General features: G+C 38.9%; 1 protein-coding gene across 1 annotated transcript in view; it reads right to left on the reverse strand.

Moving 5' to 3' along the window:
* myo15b (myosin XVB) overlaps window positions 1–17,823 on the reverse strand; it is a 162,103-nt gene that overhangs the window by 29,525 nt on the left and 114,755 nt on the right. Inside the window, exons 25-29 of the mRNA XM_065471583.1 lie at window positions 10,556–10,618; window positions 10,414–10,471; window positions 10,152–10,276; window positions 9,577–9,672; window positions 9,244–9,479 (exon numbers count right to left, since the gene is read on the reverse strand). Of these exons, the coding sequence (XP_065327655.1) occupies window positions 9,244–9,479; window positions 9,577–9,672; window positions 10,152–10,276; window positions 10,414–10,471; window positions 10,556–10,618 (578 nt within the window). The remainder of the gene's footprint in view (window positions 1–9,243; window positions 9,480–9,576; window positions 9,673–10,151; window positions 10,277–10,413; window positions 10,472–10,555; window positions 10,619–17,823) is intronic.

The following is a 17,823-nucleotide window of genomic DNA, read 5'->3' on the forward strand; positions in this document are numbered from 1 at the left end:
ATCACCCCCAGCCCTGGATGGATACATAATGAAATATTGTAATATACTATTGCTGTTATAAAAAAAACCCAATAATAACATTAATAATGACATAATATTAATAAGAAGAGGCACCTCAGTCAGTTATGATGTGAGGTGGATAATTGTTAGAAGTAGTCTGATACAAGCTTAAGGTTTGCTCAAACTCAGTACAATGATATATGAGATGAAGAAAATAAAGAAAATACCTAATCTAATCAGGAGCATAGAGACACTTGACCTGATTGAAAACCTGTCATCCTAGACGAGAAATTGTTGAGATGTAGAGCACTCCTATACTAACAACTAATAAGCCAAACCCTGTATACAACAGCTAAAGCTACAGGTTTGAAAAGCTGAATTAAATATATGGTCACTGCTAAGCTGATGAGCAGGTTACACATTTTTTACAGCAGGAGCTACATAAGAACACATCAGAGGGAGGGAAACAGCTATTAAAGCTCAAACATGCAGCTGTCTGTGAGCTCAGTTTTTTCCCTCATACCTCTGATTTGTTTTTGGCAGCAGCCTTTTTGCATCCTGATTTATGTGTGTAAAACGTTGATACCATCAGCAACTTGTTTTTGTTTTGTTTTTGTTTTGTTGGTTTGAAAAATAAATACATTTGTGATCACACTTGTGGATCACAGTGACACATAATGATTAAGCATATGATTTACTATTGCAGATGAAGTTTATTCTAAAGTTTAAGGAGAACAAAGAAGAAAAGCATTTTCTGTTGTGTCTTGGTTGTTGTTCTCTGTGTGGTGTGCTGAGTTTTGTTTCTTTTGTTTTTTGACGTTGCTTGAGTGAGGAGTACTGTGACTTCTGAAGTAGCTCTCACCATGCGACCTTGATGATGATAAGTTCAGGGCCAGCTGAGAGCTGGGTTGTTTGCTTTGTTATAGGTGACAAGACAGTAAAGTTAAAACTTAGTTTCTAGTGTTGAAAAAAAAAAAGGTGGGGGGTGTTGTGTTTCTCAGCCAAGAACAACTACAATTTCATTTCTGTTTTTGAGAAAGGATAATTAATAATAATAATAATAATGATAATAATAATAAAACAAAGAGTGATGTTTTGCTTAAGTGTTGAAGAAGGCTAATACTGCAACATGTAGTGCATGATCTGCGAGCAATAAATGAAATCTTATTTATCTTTAAATAAACTCCAATTATGGAGACCTGAAGTCACATATTTAGGGCACACCCTTAGGTGAAGGCAGAAAGCTACTAAACAAAGAAAAGAAGCTAAACAAAATGCGCCACAGCCATTCACATACTTTCTGACTCTTTGTGAGCCTGAGTTATGACCTTGGCTCCCTGTTTTTCTTCCTCCACCAAAGGTGGGAGTGAAGCTCCCGTGGCATGTGCTCCGTTCTCCTTACTATCAAAAAAGGCCCTGACTCTCTGAACACAATATTTTTCTTCATAACTCAGCAGTATGAAATGTCATGAAACAGTGTAATTCACTCACAATAAATCAGCAGTATAGGATAATACAAACCTATTTTATAAATCTAATGATTTTTACATTCTTTTAACTCAAAAGTATGATGCAAACTAAAACTACATACTGATTACAAAAGGAGTATGATGTGGCCTACAGCACTATCTGATTCACTCATTTTGATTACGGGTGCAATGTAATATATAACAACATAATAATCTTACAACTGCTACAAGCACATTTACCTTTCTTAACACACGCGAGAGAAAGGCAACTGTTTAAAAAAAAAAAAAAAAAATGCTCTTTTGGTGAGAGAGGCCCACAGGCCTTACATACAAACGTACTAACACACACATACATGCAATGAAGAACAGCTTACACTATAGCATACACTATACATGCGCCTATATCTCTCATTGGTGTTAAAACAGGAAAAACTTAACAGAGTTTTGTTATCAAATGCTGAATTTATCCACTGCTGACATTTAACTCTCCAGCTTGCAAGAAACGTTCGTGAAAACAGAGAAGAATAAATTAAAGACAGAGAGAGAGTCTGGTATGACCAAGCAGTAATCAGACAATAAATTTAGTTGGTAATACAATAAATTGTGAGATGCTTTCTGTTTGATTGATGCAACACAAGTAATTTACTGTATGAAGAAAATTCTCTTTTGTGATAATATTTTGAACGTGCATTTCTGTTGACTTAACTTAGCGCATTATAAGCTGATATGAAAATTAGTTGACTGATACTAGATTTGAAAAATAACTGGATTATAAAATAAGTGAATAAGATGTAACAACGGTTGAAATTAGTTTCTTATTTCTAGTGTTTGGAGAAAGGATTTATCATGGCACACATCTGTTTACATGGGAGGAAACTCCTCATGTGATACGACATTTGGCAATTTGCTTCTGATGTTCAGCACATCAGAAGAATGACTCTGAAATTACAAAGGGAAACAATTTTGCAGACCAAACCGCTAAACTAGCAGCACAACAGAAGATGCATGCATTAGCTATGACAGAAAACAAAAATATACCACTTAAAGTATTAAAAAGTGACCAGAAAATCGCACACCACACAGAACAGAAGCAATGGTTAAAGCATGGAGCACAGTTAGATACAGATGACATAATGAAAATCGCAGGAAAACCAATACTACCAAAATCCCTACATAAAACAGCAGCATTAGTGACACACGGTTCCACGCATGTGTCAACAGGAGGGATATGTCTCTAGTACACCAGCAATTCTACGTGATAAATTTTGAAAATTCAGCAAAAGAATTCATAAGAACATGCATGATATGTCAAAAACATAACGCTCAAGGGAACTTAAGACCAAAAAGAGGTCATTTCCCTACTCCGCCACATCCTTTTCACACCATTCGCATGGATTTCATAGAACTGAATGAATGCCAAGGATCAAAATATGCATTGGTCATTATTGATGTGTTCTCTAAATGGCCAGAAATATACCCAGTAAAGAAAACGGACGTTTTGTCAGTAGCAAAGTGCCTATGTAATCACTTCATTCCAACTTATGGTATCCCAAGTTTGATCCGATCAGATAATGGTACAATTAAACAAAGTTTAAGGAAAGTAATGGAAGAAACTAAGAAACCGTGGCCAGAGTGTTTATCCTTAGTGAAACTTTGGATGAGAATATCAAAGGGAAGTGGCCCTATGTCACCTTTTGAGATAATACACGGAAGACCCTTCCCTTTACCAATAACTAGTGAACCACTTTTGAAGTCTGCCAGAGAAATGACGATAGCCGACTGGATGGCCCAACTTTTTCAGAACAAAGAAATTGTATTGAGCAAATAAACTGCCAGACGATGTGTCTCCGATCTCTTGCAGGCTACAACCTGGTGACTGGATCCTGGTCCGAGAGCTGAACAGGAAGTCTTGGAGTGAGCCGAGGTGGAAAGGGCCATACCAAGTCCTGATTGTGACCCCCACTGCTTGCAAAATAGCAGAGCGCCCGTCGTGGATCCACAAAAGCCACTGTAAAAAAGTGAGTGACAGCCTGAACTAGAGACGCCGACGCCCCTACTCTCTGGTAATCTGAAAGGTGGAGGAAGGGCTGATCGGGTATATCCCGCCCTTTTCTTCTTGCCTTTAGTCTACTTATCAGAGGAGTCAGGTGCGCCAGGTCGACATGAAGAAGCTGTTCCTCGCCACACTTGCTCTTGCTGTGCTGATCACAGCATGTTTTCTATTGACAACTCACACCTGGACAAGATAACTCAAGACCACAATCACCCATGGATGAATAATGCTTGGTATAGATACGTGTACAATCGAACCAAAGACAGAAACTGCTACATCTGCTCACACATGCCTGCGACCTCAGTTCACGCAAGTATCTATGGTAAAATACCAGATCCATCCCAGAGTATGTGTATCATGTTTAAAGCACTAACAGGGAATTGCAGCGACAGAGACATGGTGTTTTTGAAGGCAGCTACAGCCTCACAGATGAACTACAATCTCCCAGCTTGTGTGAACCAAACCACTGAAAACGCACACCGCAGAAGATCTGATTGCGTACAGAACTTTACAACAACAAACTTCACGTGTGATGAAGAAAATTGGGTAAACATCGACGTGTCAAACAAGAAAGTAATGACATTCCCAGTTTTCCTGAAAGGTGAGGAAAGCCATCCCATATGCTTCAACTTCTCACATGGTAGCAAGAAGCTTGGAAAAACTCGGAACTGCAGCACAGTCTTTAACATGTCAACAAGTCGGAACAGTTCAATTTGAAAATGGAACATTTTGGGTTCAAGGTACTGCATGGGTTTGCGGACCTAAAACCTATTTCATGCTTCCCCCAAACTCGACAGGTATGTGCGCACCGATTCTCATTTCTGACCATACTTTCAAGGTGACTGCAACAACCGAGGACAGCAGACGAAAGAGGGATGTGACTGATGTAAAACCACATGATGCAGTCTGGGGCAGTGATGTGCCTCCAGAATTTAAATATTGGTCCACAGGAACTAAAGTGCTTTTGGCCCTTTTCCCCTGGGTGGGAACAGCAAAGAATACGTTACGCTTAGAAACATTAGACTATCGTTTCGGTTTGTTTTTGAATGCTTCTTGTAAAATAAATAAAGCACAAAATGAAGAGATAGATGCACTCAGAATTTCAGTAATGCAACACAGAGTCGCCTTAGATATGCATTTGGCGGAAAAAGGCGGGCTATGTGTTCTGTTTAACACCACTTGTTGTACTTACATTCCAGATAATGTACATTCTACTAACATGACAGATGACCTACAGCTACTTAGAAATGTTCAACAAGCACAGGTAGCAGATTGGACCGCCAGCAAACCAGACTGGATGGGCTGGCTGATGAGCGGATCCTGGAAGGCCCTGTTGATTAAAGGCCTGATATTTGTTGGAATGCTATTATTATTGTTTCTTATTTTCATCACATGTATTATCCCATGTATCAGAGAAATGATCTCTAGGATGATTAACCATTCGATTGCAGCATATGTAAACGTAACTCCGGAGGAAGAAGACGATGATAACGACGATAAAAGTAGATAAATACTGATCTGAACACACATAATGATGACTTGACTGAAAATGCAACATGCTCTGATAATACCTGTGTGATTCATATACAGTTTAAATTTGCTAAAACAGGAGGGATATGTTAAAGGAAATTTGTATTCTTCTATTACTGTCTGTACTCTTATAGTGTTTAGCTTCATTTAAACTTAGTGTGTGTGTGTGACATTAGGAGTATGATTGAAACCTGCATGTTGAAGTTGCTCAACTGAAACTAGGAATCAGCATAAAAGGAAACACACAGTGTATCCCGTCAAGGTCAACGAACTCACACATGGCCAACAAACTCACACATCCTGGTTTCCATATAGGGAGGTGTTTTTCTTACTTTGTATGTTCCACCCAAGAATGCGGTGCAAACTGTTGACAGAACAAGCCGATGCCTCGGCGCGAATCCTCCGTGACACGTCTTGTACACGTCACTGTGTGGAGACTGTGTCGGGGCATCGCCCATGTACATGTAAAAAGCGCTGAGTCTGTGTTTCTTGCCTCCTGAGTTTTCTCTTAACATAATCCATTGAGTTTAATATGATCTCGGCACATCTTTTGCAGCTTTAACTGCTCTGGGAAGGCTTTCCACAAGGTTTATAAATGTATTAATGGGAATTTTCTGACCATTCTTCCAAAAGCGCATATGTAAGGTCAGACATTGACGTTGGATGAGAAGGCCTGGCTTGCACTCTCTGCTCTAATTCATCCTATAGGGTTGAGATCAGGACTCTGTGCAGGCCAGTGCAGTTCTTCCACACCAAACTCACCCTTGTCTATATGGACCTTGCATGGTGCACTGGTGCACAGACATGTTGGAACAGGAAGGGTCTATCCCCAAAGTGTTCCCATGCACAATGCGTTTAGACAAATACTGTTTTTCTGGCATCTCATCCATCAGATTGTCAGACACAGTGTCATTCATCATTTCAGAGAACATGTATCCACTGCTGTAGAGTCCAGTGGCAGTGTGCTTTGAAGCACTGGATCTAATGCTGGGAATTGTGCTCCGTGATTTAAGGCTTAGATTCCAGCATAGAAATCCATTCCATGAAGTTATGGAATGAGTTGCTTATGGCATGCTTAAATATATGTATATAAGGGGCTGGAGCCATCTGGAGCAAGAGGCAAGGTACACCATGGACAGGTTGCTAGTTAATTTATTTAAGTTCTGTTCTAACAAAGCTATATTGATGTTTTCTTAGATATGCAACAGCATGACTTATAATATTATGTGTTGTTGTACACTACCTAGCGGACACAGGAAGTGGGAAGTAACTTGTTTTTGCTACAGCCACATTAGAAGACAGGGTGCAAGACATCCCAGTGACTACAGGAAATGCCTCAACTCTACCAAGCCCATACTGCAATATACCTCAAGATCTGCCAAGGGCCCTATTATTGCTTATTATTCTTAATATTGCCATTATTATTTTATTTTTTACAAAAATTAATCCCTTATTAGAGGGCTACAACATGCTCAAGAACTACAAAAATTTTGCACAGGCATCAGGTCTGGTGAAAATGTACATATTTTATAACACTAACAAAGTCACCAACGATTGACTTAAATTTAGTTAATTTTATTTATATAGCTTCTCTCTAGGTGCTTTTTATTGTAAGGTAAAGACTGTACAATATTAGAATGAAGCCTCAAAGTCAGATGAAATCTTTACCCAGAAAGAAGAAACTGAAACTTACTGTGCAATGGGTGTGAACTGTCAAGGAAAATTGAACCAGCTAACCACTGTAACTGTGTGGTATACAGAGATGCTTGGTTCAGTTGTGGTTTGACAATCAGGCTGTTAGATCACTTAACAATTTGATGGTTTCTGTTCTTTACAGATAAGTATCATAAAGGAAAGAACGATAAAATAAAATCGTCACCGTTTTATCAATGTGGAAACCAGAAAGCCTTCTCAAACACAGGAGTCACTGGTGCCCCTTCTTACACAAAGCTTCACAATTTGCTTTAACACCAAGCTTTGAATTGGTAACTGTTCCAAGAGATTTATAACTTTGAACACATTCTGCAATGTGAATTTTAATAAAAATGACTTTGTGTGTATGAGTGCATCTCCTAAAATCACTCTTTAGTCTTAGATATATTCATTTGAAGGCAAGGCTCATAAAAGCATTTGACAAAATCAGCAGAAGTGGGGCATCGTTATCCTGGAGCAGACTGACAATAACAGAGTCAATTCAATTCAATTTTATTTCTGCAGCTACAAATCCCGACTGTTTTTTTGAGTTTTCCAACTAGGGTGGAAAAAGCTAAGCAAGCATCAGGCTTTCAAATGAATTAACCCTTTCATGCATGAATTATGACAAGCTAATTCTGGAATTTTTTTCTTAAGTATTTTTATTTATCTTTAGGCATGAAAAAAGATTTTTGAGCTTCATTTTTTAAAAATATGTACTTTTCAAAATTTTTTTTTACATGTCCACTTAGGTGGACAACATACGTTTTGACTGGGTGGCAGGTATAAAGTGACACATCAGTGTCCAATGCAGTGGTTCATGTGCAAGTATACCATCAACACTGACACAAATACAAGAAAACAGCCTTTGAATAGCTGTCCACTGTAGTGACCAGTATGTGTGAAAGGGTTGAAAATCTGTCTTGGTCTTTGGTTGATTAGTTAGAATGACTCGGGGTTGTTGATTCATTTAAGCTAACATAATCATCCTGCTGTAACCAGGTTTCTGTAAGGCAGAGTAAATCAATTTATTGATCAACTATTAACTCATGTACTAACAGAGACTTGGAAGAGAGAGGCCTAATGTTTAATAATCCACATTTCACTGTTTTACTCTTTGGCGCTGTTGAGGATGCTGTATTGTTCTTTCTTTGTCATTTTTTTTATGTTTAAGTCTCTTTTTTTTGCTGGTTTTTAGTTTGTTTTTTGTCTGTTTGGAAGCTGACACAATCTCTAAAGGGATGGGGTTTGGGTGGATAACAGGAAAAGCTGAAGAGAGGCATGTAAGACTGCAACTCTGCTTCCTGGTTCCAACTCTGGATTGTCATGTTTTGGGGGGTTTAATAAATTTGGCCTGATTTCTAGAAATAAGAGCTGCTCCATCCAAAGTGGGATGCATGTTGTATATCCTAACAAGACCAGGTTTCCTCCACAAAGCTTCCCACTTAACTATAAAGCCCACATGATTTTTTGGACACCACTCAGACAGCCAGCAATTTAAGGATGCGGTTAAACATGCCACTCCTGGTCTGATTGGGGAGGGGACTGGAGAAAACTACAGAGTCCGACATTGTTTTGGCAAAGTTACACCTAAACACCTTTCTCTATGTGATTATAGGAGCTACCCCAAGATTCAGACCTCAGCACCACCCAGTGACAACAGACAAATTATCCTGCATGTTCACTCATTATAGTAACTCCAAAGTTAACTGATGAGAAAAGTACAAAGGCCATGATGTAGTGTCAGTGAAAGCTACAGCTGTTTTTTTTTTTTTTTTTTTAAATAAAGGTAAAGAAATAACGTCAAAGGGATTAATCATCATTATATAACTTTGTCACTATATAGAGCATAAACGGTAACTCAGTTTGGTGTTTAGGAAAGCTGCTGATCTCAGACCTGCACAGCTTCAGCTGCATGAAGAGAACATTATAATTTCATACGACATCATTAAATAAAATCTGACGAACGGTTAAATATCCTCATTTTTATGTTGAACTAAAAAATTTTAATCTGGAATCTTTCACATTATTTTTTTTATTATTTACCATAATGTTATTTAGAGTCATTCATGCCAGAGTAGCCAGTAATGGTTAAGGGTAATGTGTATATTTTAAATACACAACTTTCCACAGGACTGAATGTGACATCATTATGCATAAAGTCAAGAGCCTATGTGTATTATCTGAAGATGATGTGAGTACTAACTCCAAATCACAACAACAGTCGCCTTGAGGTGACTGTTGTTGTTATTTGAATTGAATTGAATTGAATTGAATTGAATACTAACATCACCCAAAGCAAAGGCCACTATCATACTTTTTATTATTATATTTAGACCCTATTTATGTTTAGAGGTGCTATGCACAAATGACACAGTTTGCTGCTTCGAACCAACAGATCTGTCCCTTCATTTGATAGGGTGACAAGGACATCAGCATGTCAACTCCCCCAAATTTAATATTTGAGTTACGGTTACTTTTCATTTTTGTATTGCCTACTTGAGTAGATGTTTGTCCAGTGATGGTGATGGTGTGAAAGCACTTAGGCAGCAGGCCATCAGCAACCAGCCCCTCAGGCTTTGCTGCTCCTCCTTCAGGCTCCAAGTATGGTAAACCAGCTGGACCAGGATCTCATCCCTCAAGGCTGGCAGGCTTTGGCCCTTCTCCACTATGTAGTTGCCTAAAATTTGCTCCTGCCAGCTGCTAATATCTACATCTCCTGTGAAATGCAAAATCTGTAAAGACACGATATGAAACAAAAAATTAAGTTAAGGACAAAAGATCATATTTAATGTATTTAATGCCACATAGACTTTAATGATTTCAAAATACCAGTTTGTAAATCTCCAAAGCAGTTCTGGCATCTTCAGGTTCTAGAGGTGTAAGGGGTTTCTGAAGGGGATATCCTTGAGGCTGGCACCATGTATCCTGAGGGAGACACGAGTACGAACAATAAATGTAGCTAATGTTTTTTCAGTACATGCATGCACGAGTGTACTTCTTTGTGTGGTAAATTTTTATAGAAGTGTGTCAAAAAATATTTTTCTAATATTTGGCGATTACGTCATGAAACTGGAGGTGTCCTGATTTATTTTATTATTTAAATACTTTTAACATGAGTATTCCTTTTTTTTAAAAAAAAAGAAAAAAGAAAAAAGAAAAGGTCCCATTGTCTAAATATCCACAAGGTGTTTAATTAAAAGAATTAACTGCTTTTGTAAACAATGACTGCCACAAAAAGGATGTCTTTAACTAAATATCTAGATACCTTGGTCCTGATAGATTGCTTGTTGCCTCCAGAGCCCAAGTCAGATGAGAGGATTTAAGACTGAGGTGAGGTGATTAAATTATTGTAAGTCAATGTAATGCTTTCTGATGTGATGTTAGGGAGCTCATATTTTACTCACCTTTAATACAGACTTGGCATAGCGTGAGAATGGGTATCTGTCAACATCGAGAGGCAGGTTGAGCTTATGTTCTGCTTTCACCTGTGGAGGTGAGACCTCTGTGACTCCTGATCCCTGCTTCTGCCCTGTGAGAAAGAGGCACAAGTGCATTCACAAGCTTCATTGGATGAATGGATCCACCAAAAATTGTCAGTACTGTTTATGTTCATATTGTGACTTCTTTATATAGATTCTGTAGTTGGAATTTTTTTATGACTATAACCTGCTGTGCTGTGGAGTCTGGCGGACAGCTCAGCAGGGATCTCTAACATCCTCACATCCTAGAAGGAAAGCAAAATGTCAGAGAAACAGTTATTATAGAATGGAATTTACAAAGTACGTGGGTCGTCATTTTATTTTCTCACCATCTCTTGAGAGACAGATTTTGCCCTTGTCACGGCTTTCACTTGGCTTCTGTCATGTAATTCCTGAAATCAGCACACAGAGACAATGTCAGTTAGTCGTTAATGTGACCATGAACAAAATAATTTCAGAACATACACCCAGAGTCATACTAAACAATAGCTTTCTTCACCTTAAGCTTGTTTCTGAGTTATCCAAGCAAAACTTAATAGCACTTCATCGCACCCACGGGCACACGTTCTGTCAGACCTATTCTTGGATACATGTCTGGTTATATACTCACTCCACACCCTGAGGGCTGTTGCTCCTCCTTGTACCAAAGGCCACACAGAGTCCAGTAAGTTCAACTTTTATCAGGAAGTTTACAGCTTAGTAGTCACCGCAACAGTATTGGTCTGAGAGGGTTCATTTATGACATAAGCCAACCCATATCTCTGACTTTTCCAGTGTTTATAGATATGTTTGTACATTTTTATTCCACATCCCAACTGTTTATCCTGCTCTTCATCTAGCTTGAGACAACGAAATGCCTACTAATAAAATTAGGTGTGGTAATAGCCCATGGGTGTGGATATATATCAAGCTGTAAACATGCTTTTTGTGTATGATGTATAACAGTTTAATTCGACCGTTAACGAACCTTAAACTGTTGTTGAAGAAGATGATACATATTAAATAAATACTTGCAATCAGGCTAATAAAACAATTTATTCAATTGTTTATTACAATTATTAAATCTTCTAATCTGGGCTGGATCACTGATGGTTGTTTAACTGCTGTATCAGTGTGCATCTTGTCATACATGTTAATAGTAAATCGACCAGTACTCATATAGTGCCTTTCTAATCTCATTCAGATTTAACACTCAGATAATTTCAGACTAGTTAACACAATATGTACATACAGTAATTTTTCATACCCTACTGATAAATATAAATTCACATCTTTCTGATGCATTACTTTAATGAAAATGTTGATCTTTTGTCTTTACCTGACAGAAAACAGCATTAGCATTATTTAGCATCAGAACAGTGACTTAACAAGTGAGCATAATCCAGCTATTTAACGAGGTTACTGAGAGCCTTTGATGAATGAAAAATACGATAAAAAGATTGACATCACAGAATGTTAAACTACAGTTTAATGGTACCAGGGGCCTTAGGGATCTTAAGCATAGAAAAAAGTGCATGTATGATTGGATGTGATTTGGTGAATGACGCATGTCATATAAAGCACTTTGAGCGTTCAGGTAGAGTTGAAAAGCGCTAAATAAGAACCAATCCATTTACCATTTACCATCAGGGATGTCAAACTCAAATACCGCCCACTTTGATCTTAACTGGGCTGGACCAGTGAAACTTCCCATTCTGTCAGTGTAAAGACATTTAACTCATTATTTAATCACGGAGATATTTTAAGTTAAAGAAGTGTACGTTTAACAATATGGCTCAGCATGTTAAAAGTGAGAAGAGTAAAAGAATAAAGACAAAGAATAATAACTTACAGTGAAAAAACGTTTTCAGATTAGTGTATCTATTTGTACATATATATATATATATATATATATATATATATATATCATGACAATAACTAAGCTTGAATTACTGGGAGCTCATCGCCTAATCCTGACAGCTCCACTGTTCATAGTCCAAAACTCATAAAACACAAAACAGCACGAGAGCAATATGACAGAAACAAAGACCAAAGAGAGGAAAAATATCAGCTTACTGCTATTCCAGGCAAGAAACAAAAGATGATCCACAGAAAGCAACAGCTGAGAGAGGCGTCTCAGCTGTTAGGATAACAAGTAAACTGCCTGTATCAGATTTCCAAATTTTCCTGGTGTAAACTATGCCTTGAGGAAACAAAAATGCCAGTTACATTTGGCATCTGATCTAACTTACATGGTTAAAGAGAAAAACAGCCTACCTGTCAGAGATACGAAGCATGAAGTCTAAGAGACGCTTCAAAAGGCGGAAGGAGAGATGCAGTGCTGCTTCGAATTTCACTGAGAGGGTTTGAAGTCCAAGAGCAGAGAGGGGCTGTAAGTGTAGGTGTGGTTGTGTACACGTGACAAGGCTATCACAAGATAAGAAAGCTAGTTAAAGGAAAGGAAAGAGACTGCTTTTTATGAGGAAAATATTGATAAGCTGAAATATATAAGCCAATGAGAAAATCCAATACAACCTTGTAAAGGCAGGTATTGTAAGCCATAGATTTAACTATAAACCTTCCTTTTTTCAGAAATCCCCTATAATAATGTATCTAAAATTAAAAAGCCAAAAATACCATGTAATTATTCACAGTTCCAATTCTGTATGGCATAATACAGGAAAACAAACAACATACACATTGACCGTACATGGGATATAATATAGTCCATAAAAGATTGAAAAATGACATTGCCAGTAAAATGTTCCAGTATGCCTGCCACAGTGGTGCTGAAACCCAGGAGGCAGCATGAGGCTAGAGCAGGGCGATATGACCAAAAATATTTATCATGATATACATTTGAAAATTTGCGATAACGATATAACTGACGATATAATTGACACTAGACAAAACACTTTACAACTCCACAACTTTATTTGTGCAAAAAAAACAAAACAAAACCCATCAATGTATTTTCACTTAAACAAGCAGCTGTGTTTTTTATGTGCATTAAAGTTATATAAAAATTTAACAGTGCAAATGCAAATTCCTTGCTTAACCAAAAGGCATTTCCAGTGGAAATTGGCCGACATATCCTCAGCATAAACATGTAGAATATCCACAAAACTTAAAAAGAGGTTATACACACACAATACGGTAATATTATGTTGAAGCACAGTACGTATCACTCCGGGACGCTCCTGCCTACGATAGCTGTAATGCTCCGACAATCCATGAAGCGGTGCGGTTTCATAGCTTAGCAAAGTCGTACTGAAACATTTGACAGATTTTCGAGCGCCTGCAATTCTGGTTCATCCATTTCATTCAACGATCCGCTTTCGCCCTTCTCATTCTCCGTTGCCGCCATGCTTTTTCCGCCATGTGCGTATGAAAACAAAGGCACTGTGCATATGCGTTTTACCCATATTCTATCGCGATATTTCATTTTCTTATCATTGCCCAACATTATACCGGTATTACTGTGAACGGTATGATATGACCCAGCCCTACATGAGGCGACCACAATTCTGCATACTGGAACATTTTACTTCATTAACCGGTTGCTGCTCACACACTTCCACGGCTGCAGCTCCCTAGCTGCCATCCACATGTAGCCACAACAACAACAACACAACAGGACCCTACACCGCTTTTAAGCTGGCAAGGCGTGACTGCGATGCCGTCTAGATGCATCCGCCTTCACTGCTACGGCACCGCTGACCACACCCGGCCACACTGTTCTTATAGGTTAGTCCAGCCTGTGGTGGATAGGCATAGCTTTGGGTCATGTGGTGTTGGTAGTGGTAGTGATTATTATATAACCTGTAAGCATATGGAGGGAGTTTTTTTGAGTGGGTGGGTGATGGGGGAAGTCGACTTTTGCTGACCGCTCAAGTCAATGTTGTGATCACTGATGTTCGGGTGGATTTTTACAGATTTTGATAACAAATAAAAGAGACTTAAACTGAAACTTGGATTTATGTTTGAACAACGGGTGCGTCAAAATTAGTCCCCTATTCAGCTGCTCAGTGACTCAAAGGTTTGACAGTCGCCAATATTTGTCAGCAAAAACGTCAGCAACGGAGCCTCCCGCACAGTGGCGGTCCTAGCCTGTTTGGCGTCCTGGGCGCTCCCTCTTCTTTATTTTCTTACTCTCCTTATATATATTGTTTGTTTACTTGCACTGCTGTAACAGGAGCCTCGTCCTCTCGTCTCTCTATATACTAGACTGTATGTAGCGGAGATGACAATAAAGTTTACATTGACTTCAGCAGCAAGCAGGCGCACCGAGGGCTCTTGCGCTCACTTTTCACCTTTAGAATTTCGAAAAAACATCGGTGCAAATTATAAGTCTGTATCATAATGTCTGGTGTTTTCGTGTTTGTTGGTTTTGATTCTGACCACACAAAAAGGTTGTGTGACATGCTCCCCCCGCCCGGCTGTGTTTGCTGTTGGATTTGGTGTGTGCGTGTGTGTATGCTGTGGCTCTGCGGGAGTTCAACTGAGTTTGAAGGAATTGCTGTTGCCTTCATTTTGGATTTTGGCTCCCTATGTTGAATGCTTAAAACTAGTGGATCACAAGTAGGGCTGGGCCATATCATACCGTTCACGGTAATACTGGTATAATGTTGGGCAATGATAATGAAATATCGCGATAGAATATGGGTAAAACGCGCATGCGCAGTGCCTTTGTTTTCATACGCACATGGCGGAAAAAGCATGGCGGCAACGGAGAATGAGAAGGGCGAAAGCGGATCGTTGAATGAAACAGATGAACCAGAATTGGTTTGTAAAAATGCTGCAACTTCAGTGGTGTGGAATTGGTTTAGCTTTCGTCCGTCAGATACATAACAAAGCACTATGTTTGGTAGAGCATGCTAGCGGGCCGTCGTTATTACCGTGTTTTTTAGAAAATACGGCACACTTGAAATCAATCCTTTGATTTTTCTTAAAATCGACAGTGCCCCTTATAATCCCGTGTGCCTTATGTATGAATTCTGGTTGTGTTTACTGACCTCGAAATGATTTTATGTGGTACATGGCGCTCGAAAATCTGTCAAATGTTTTAGTACGACTTTGCTAAGCTACGAAGCCGCACCGCTTGATGGATTGTCGGAGCATTACGGCTATCGTAGGCAGGAGCCTCGCGGAGTGATACGTACTGTGCTTCAACATAATATTACCGTATTGTGTGTGTATAACCTCTTTTTAAGTTTTGTGGATATTATACATGGTTATGCTGAGGATATGTCGGCCAATTTCCACTGGAAATGCCTTTTGGTTAAACTGTCAGCAAGGAATTTGCATTTGCACTGTTAAATTTTTATATAACTTTAATGCACATAAAAAACAGCTGCTTTTTTTAAGTGAAAATACATTGATGTTTGTTTTTTTTTTGCACAAATAAAGTTGTGGAGTTGTAAAGTGTTTTGTCTAGTGCCAATTATATCGTCAGTTATATCGTTATCCCAAATTTTCAAATGTATATCATGATAAATATTTTTGGTCATATCGCCCTGCTCTCATCACAAGCTGCATCTGTTGTTGGAAAACCTGAAAATTATAAAAGATTCATTGTTCTCACTGAGAAAGCTCTTGCAAACAAAACTGAAACCATCCAAACAGATCGGAAAAAGCATGTAAACAAAATGAAAAGGGTCATTATGTCTTTTAAAGAGCTAATGAAATAAATTTATAAATTATTCTCAAGTTAAATCGTTTAATTTAACTATGAGTTAAGAGACCTGTTTAAGGATGGTAGGCATTGCATAAATCTCTTCTTTCATTAATCTCATTTGATTAGAAAGATAATTAAAATACATGGTTCCTAAGCATTGCTAAATACAATAAAGGGATTGTGGAGGGTGTTAAAATATGGCTGTCTGAAACTGATAAACGTTCAGGCAGGCAGTCATCTGACATGGTACAGTCACAGGAAACACCCCTAGGAGAAGTGAGGGTTCAAGAGCACTTTGGAAAAGAACCTCAACTGTCTCTTAATCTCCAGCATGATGTCTATGATGATGTGTTGCCATCTGATAGTGTGTCAAACCAAGGCAGTAGGTTGAGCTCAAAAGTATCATCTACTTCATCTCCATGTCTCAGAGCAGAAGCTAAAATGACTGCCTTGTTGCAGCCAGCATATGCTCAAAGAAAAACATTTTTTTGAAGAACAGGAGGAACAATTGAGGAGAAAGACGGAACAAGGTTTCCAAGCAGCTTGAAGCAGATATAGCTGCAATTGTTGCAAAAGTGAATGTGCTGAGAACTGGATCCACTGTGGAGCGCACTGGTTTATGGAAATCCAGTGGAATAGAATCATATTTTAAAAGAAAGAGTAACAGGCTTGAAATCAATGCAGATACAGAGACTTTTGTTCCAGAGATGCTTATCTGAATAAAGTTCACTCATGGCCACTGATTAGATCAGAAGACAGAAAGGCTTTTCAGATGTATTGTTTGCTTATACATAGATGCTGCAATGCAATGGAAGAGGTTAATGACCTTTTTAAATACGCTTGACAATATGCTTGCTGTGATTAGAAAACTGTCATGTAAGTTAAAAGACAAATGGTGAACAGTAGCATGTGACATCCAGGAGAGGCAACATCACAGAGCTGCATTCACTGACATGGTTTCCTTCCTTGAGCGTCATGTTAAAATTGCTACAGATCCTGTCTTTGGAAATCTATGTGATGCTCCATCAACACATCTAACAGCCAAGGGCAGTGATGGAGGGAGACGTTCTCCACATCCAAGGGCTAAAGGAAGTAGCTTTGGCACAACTTTTTCTGATGTTAAGAGAAAGAATCAAAAAGGGGCTCAAGATCGTCACAGTGCTGTGAAGGCTTGTCTGTTCTGCAAAGGTGGACGCACACTCTCCCTGATAAGAAACCTCATAAGGAGAAGATTTCATTTCTTAAAAAGAATAGCATCTATTTGGAGTTTGTGTATTGGGCACACTACCCAAGAATGCAGAAAATGCCTTTTGTGTAAAATCGGTGGTTTCAGACATGCAAGTATGCTCCATATCCACCAAAAAGGAGAAGAAAGAGGTCAAACTTCACAATGAGGCAGATCCTGTTACAATCCAGACTAATGGTCTTACTGGTTCCGGTGAACAAGACTGTAAGCTTGTAGAAACGTATACCTTTCTGGACCAAGGGAGTTCAGCGTCCTTTTGTACAGTGGGTCTTGTGGACAAGCTGAATCTTGCTGGGAGGAAGACAAAGATTCTCCTGCACACCAAGGGACAAGAGAAAGTGGTGGACAGTTTCATTGTGCCTGAACTTGAAGACAGTGGCATCTACTGTGACATACCTGACCTCTACACTCAGCACAGAATGCCTGTAGACATGGGTAACACTCCAAAGTGATAGGATCTGGATGATTGGCCATTTGCCAGAAATTAAGGCCCAAGTAGAGCTTTTGATCGGCATGAATATGCCCAGAGCCATAGAACTTTTAAAGGTCATCCAGAGTGTAGGTGATGGACCTTTCGCCATTAAGACCATGCTCGTTTGGACAGTGAATGGGCCACTTAGTCAAGAATGCTGTGAATTGGCCAGGATGTCTGTCAACAGTTACAACCAACAGAGTTTCTGCTGTTACACTGGACA

Source organism: Pelmatolapia mariae, linkage group LG8, assembly GCF_036321145.2.
Source record: "Pelmatolapia mariae isolate MD_Pm_ZW linkage group LG8, Pm_UMD_F_2, whole genome shotgun sequence".
Lineage (NCBI taxonomy): Eukaryota > Metazoa > Chordata > Actinopteri > Cichliformes > Cichlidae > Pelmatolapia > Pelmatolapia mariae.